Genomic DNA, 4974 nt, shown 5'->3' with positions numbered 1-4974 from the left:
TTATTAGAAAACAGAATAGTTAGATCGGTTTTCGAAATGTAATTAATGATAAAACAGACAAAACTGTACTATTTTTTGAGTATTGGATAAGAAATATGGACTGATTTAATTATTTTATCTATAAATCCATTTAAAAATCTGATTTGTAAAAATAAAATAATATTTTTGTAATTAATATTTTATTTGTTAGTTTAATTTATATTTTTCTACACTATAGTATTATTTTTAATGTAGAAGTTTTTATGAAATTTAAGCCTTAAAGAAAAAAAAAACTTTTTGTGAAATGTTTTATATCGTTTATATCAGCTATAAAAGTTTCCCACGGCTTTGCATAACATGAATGATTTGGCTAGAAAGATTTTCACATCATTTGGCCTTCTGCTGACCATTCGCCTACTAGTGCTCTTTATACCGGTCAATGGCGTGGCAACATTATGTAAATGTCAAAGCCTTCTACACTAAAATATTGGGTCTGATTGGTAAGGACTGTAACTTTAAAATTTTTGCTGTTGAAAAAAATCTGTAGATTTTTTTCTGTAATTTTAGATATTATTGCTGTAGAATTTTATGGAAAACACTAAAAATTGCTTTGAATATTTGGTTTTATAGATCACTTGTACAGCTATAAGTTATTTTAAGAGCTCTGGTTTCAAAAAAAAATTTAAAACTTGATTGTTCTGAATTTGGTACTTTAGAAATAAATAGGACTCTGGCCAGCAGCTACAGCAACTACCAATCAATCCAATTGTAGAGGCATGTTTTTTGGGTCGGCAGAGGCATGTTTAAAATGAATCAAATGGCCTTCCCAGTTAAATGAAAAACGCGTAGTCTTGTGATTCGCTTTATGGCATGACACCCAATCAACCCGTTTTAGTCAGATAAGTGATAACGATAGGTTTCGGTGCAATGATCTGTGAATAAATTAAAAGGGAAGAAATCAAATAATTGAGCAGGTGTAAGAAACACGTGGCAGAAAAAAGTATAATTCTGTTTTAGCCTTTTCTCTTTATAAATCAATCATCTAATCTGCTCGACTCTCGACATACACTTGACCAGAGAGAGAGTGAAAAAAACAACCTGCAAAGATTAAAAATGGCGACTCTTAAGGTTTCTTCTTCGGTTCCTTCCCCATCTGAAGATGCTGAGCAGTTGAAAACCGCCTTTGAAGGTACTATGCTTGTTTTGTCTTAGTAGGATCATGTTCTTGATGGTGTAGTTGTAGATCGAGCTTGTTCCTTCTCTGATCTGATCGTTTCTTTGTTCGATATTGAAGATATGTTAATGCTTGTAGTGTTTTTCTCATTTCTCTGATAAAGTTTTATAGTTTTAATTATCATCAGGTCATGTTGACACTATGAAATGAATAGCTTTTGTATGATGTTGGATCTGACGTTCGACTTCTGAGAATTGGATTCCTTCTTTCTTTTGGCAGGATGGGGTACCAACGAGGACTTGATCATATCAATCTTGGCTCACAGAAGCGCTGAACAGAGGACGCTGATCAGGCAAACATACCATGAAGTCTTTGGAGAAGACCTTCTCAAGAGTCTTGACAAGGAACTCTCAAGCGACTTCGAGGTACGATTTTTTTTTTTTACAATATCCTCAAACTTGTGTGTGTGTGTGTTTGCGAGTTATACGTATCTTAATATGATTTGTTTCATGGACAGAGAGCAATCTTGCTCTGGACTCTTGAGCCCGGGGAGCGTGATGCCTTGTTGGCTAATGAAGCTACCAAAAGATGGACTTCAAGCAACCAAGTGCTTATGGAAGTAGCTTGCACAAGGACCTCAACACAGCTGCTTCACGCCCGGCAAGCTTACCATGCTCGTTTCAAGAAGTCTATTGAAGAGGATGTCGCTCACCACACCACCGGTGACTTCAGAAAGGTAATAAAATCAAGATTTTTTTATGAGAATGCAAAAGTATTTGAAAAGACTAATTATTTAGTTGTCTGTTTCTTTTTGCAGCTTTTGGTTTCTCTTGTCAGCTCATACAGGTATGAAGGAGACGAGGTGAACATGACATTGGCAAAGCAAGAAGCTAAGCTGATCCATGAGAGAATCAAGGACAAGCACTACAGCGATGAGGAGGTCATTAGGATTTTGTCCACAAGGAGCAAAGCGCAGATCAATGCTACTTTCAACCGCTACCAAGATGATCATGGCGAGGAAATCCTCAAGGTGAAGGCTAAAAATGTTCATTTATTAACTTAATAATCTAAGCTTTTTCTTTTATTAGAACAATGCTAAAACTGTTCATCTTACAGAGTCTTGAGGAAGGATATGGGGACGACAAGTTCCTCGAACTGTTGAGGTCAACGATTCAGTGCTTGACAAGACCTGAGCTTTACTTTGTGGATGTTCTTCGCTCAGCAATCAACAAAATCGGAACAAACGAAGGAGCTCTCACTAGAATTGTAACAACAAGAGCTGAGATTGATTTGAAGGTCATTGGAGAAGAGTATCAGAGGAGGAACAGCATTCCATTGGAGAAAGCCATTACCAAAGACACTCGTGGAGATTACGAGAAGATGCTCGTCGCACTTCTAGGTGAAGATGATGCTTAAATCAAACAACCCTCCTCTCTTTGTCTCTCTTTTCTTGAAACCGTTTGATGCTGTTCTTTAAAAACTTTGTTTGTTGTGTTTTGAGTTTCCAAATAATGCAAAAGCGAGAAAGAGAGGGAACAGTGTGGTACTCTTAAGTTATACTATAACAAAAGCAATGGCTTTAAAAGCCAGGTTGCACGGAAGCTTCAAACGTTTGCTTCTCGCTTCGGAATCAGAATCTCGTGGAAGTTTGTGGAATTTGGCTTCCAAAACGTTTTTAAAATATAATTTTAAAATCACGTTGGAAGTTTACGATTCCGCATCTGTATATTTTAAGACACAATGTTATAAATTAATAAAAATATAAAATCATAGTTTTTAATTTATATAAAATCCAAAATTTAATAGTAATAAAATAGAGAAAATAGAAATATTAAAACTAATACTATAAATTAGCTTTATGTATTGAGGTTTTTATTAAAGATATATCATATAATCAAATATATTGTGTCATTTTATGAAGTACCAAAATAATTAATATAATAATTTATTTTAAACTTATTTTATATATATTTTCACAGTTTTAATATGAAATCATTTCAAAATTATTATAAATGATTTATTTTAAATTTAAATCAAATAATTTTTAGTCTTAGAATTTTTTTTAAAAAATTCTTATATTTTAATATATATATATATATATTTTTTTTTTAGATAACCGTAGTGTGATTCAAGGACTAATCACTACGAAACCCGCAGTATCTGCGTTTTCTTACCACTTAAGCCGCTCCGGGTGGCCAAGGGGAATCGAACCCAGGGCGGTACTCATAGCTGTGAGTCATTTACCACTAGGTCAAAACCACTTAATTATATTTTAATATATATATATATATATATATATATATATATATATATATATATATATATATCCGCTTTCTGTTTTTTTTTGTTTCTACAAAAAAAAGAAGAAGAGAGACACCGACAACACAGAAGACCAGTGTCGTTAATACAAGCCCTATCCGATCATAGACACAAAAGGATAACATGTTCGTGAGACTTCATATCCGAAATGCAGGAACTAACTCAGTGAATCAAAAGAGGCAGTGTTTATGTTAAAGCCGTTATGATCTTGAAACACAAAACAACGACATTATTTTCAGGGGAATTTACCAAATATGACTCAAAACTTGATTTTGATTGCAAAAGTATACCCAAACTTTAATCAAATGCAAAAGTAACTCAAAAGCTTTGTAAAATTATAGTCAGCACTTTGTGACCAAACAAAAAAAGGAAACTTATTTTAACGAATATAGCACCGCTAAGTCTTCTCACTCTTCTGAGATTTTGTTAAGTCTTCTGGACGACGTCCACGGAAGTCGTCTGGTATAGTTGATCTTAAAAATAATTTATAAATTTTGTAAAAAATATTTTGATAATCAAAAAATTAAAATCATGTAATTATAAACAGTTTTAAGTGATATAAATTAAGATATAATAAAATTGAATTATTTTCAACATAGATGAAGAAAAGTAGTGAATCATGATATTCTTTGGTCTAGGGTTTGGCAGCATATGTTGTAGTATTGTATGTATTCTTAAAGACTCAGTCTTCTGTGCAGATTGGTCAAGGATGACCCTTCGGCTACTGTCCAGATTCATCAAACTAGATGCATGCACGGGGTAAAGATAAGGACACATGCGTGATTGTCTTGATGGTCCGCTGGGTGGGAAAGTATGTCCGTCTTCGGATTATTCACTACCAAAGATAAGTCTGGCTCGACTATGGTCCTTAGAATGTCGAGATGGTCGGGAAAGACGAGCTCTGGTATGGTAAGTTCGGTCGTTTGGTCGTGGTTCCAGCCAAAGCTCCTTTCCGGACGTACGCGGGTTGATCCGGTACACTGCACGGTCGGTCTGTTTGGTACGGTCGGATGAGCGAACCTCAGTTGAATTGTTCAGAACGTCCTGATCTCCATACTGAGCTGGTTCCATGTCATGTCCCCGTTCCTGGAACTTGACATAGGGTCTATACGTTTCAACAGAAACGGAAATGCTTTGGTTCAGATCATTGGAATTGATCGTGAACAAGCTGTAATGAAGTAAATGATCAGGATGGATCATGAGAAACCTAAGTCTAGGTCTGGAAATAGACCAAGGGACTTAGTAAGATTGAATAAGACGAAGAGAAGAAGCTGTACTGAGTGTTCAAGTGTTAGACAGCGACCGGGCCTTGTGGACGACCCATGGGTACCGATGGGCCGGTGGGCTCTTGTGGTTGAACCATGGGCGTGGGCAATCACTTTTGGCTTGTTTTAGACATGTCCAGGGGTGGTTTGGAAGGCCCAGGACGTGAATTTTAAAAAGAAAAATAACCGCCATGGGCAGTTAGTTGGTGGCGGTTATGGGAAAAACTGCCCCTTTTG

General features: G+C 35.6%; 1 protein-coding gene across 1 annotated transcript; it reads left to right on the top strand.

Annotated features, from left to right (window-relative positions):
- The first annotated feature begins 929 nt into the window (after positions 1-929).
- On the top strand, positions 930-2754 carry LOC106307754 (annexin D1-like). Its single transcript, XM_013744798.1, has 5 exons — positions 930-1168; positions 1433-1578; positions 1671-1889; positions 1971-2183; positions 2270-2754. The coding sequence occupies exons 1-5, from the start codon at positions 1093-1095 to the stop codon at positions 2567-2569; spliced, it is 954 nt and encodes a 317-aa protein (XP_013600252.1). The 5' UTR covers positions 930-1092; the 3' UTR covers positions 2570-2754.
- The last annotated feature ends 2220 nt before the right edge of the window (positions 2755-4974 follow it).

This window comes from Brassica oleracea, chromosome C8, assembly GCF_000695525.1.
Source record: "Brassica oleracea var. oleracea cultivar TO1000 chromosome C8, BOL, whole genome shotgun sequence".
Lineage (NCBI taxonomy): Eukaryota > Viridiplantae > Streptophyta > Magnoliopsida > Brassicales > Brassicaceae > Brassica > Brassica oleracea.
The sequence above is the reverse complement of the archived record's forward strand: the minus strand, read 5'-3'. Positions and strand labels throughout refer to the sequence as shown.

Excerpts from the sequence above, each read along its gene's own strand:
- LOC106307754 (XM_013744798.1), top strand. The coding sequence starts at position 1,093 with ATGGCGACTCTTAAGGTTTCTTCTTCGGTTCCTTCCCCATCTGAAGAT. Across the intron at positions 1,579-1,670 it reads AACTCTCAAGCGACTTCGAG|AGAGCAATCTTGCTCTGGAC; the intron begins GTACGATTTTTT and ends TTTCATGGACAG. Across the intron at positions 1,890-1,970 it reads CCACCGGTGACTTCAGAAAG|CTTTTGGTTTCTCTTGTCAG; the intron begins GTAATAAAATCA and ends TTCTTTTTGCAG.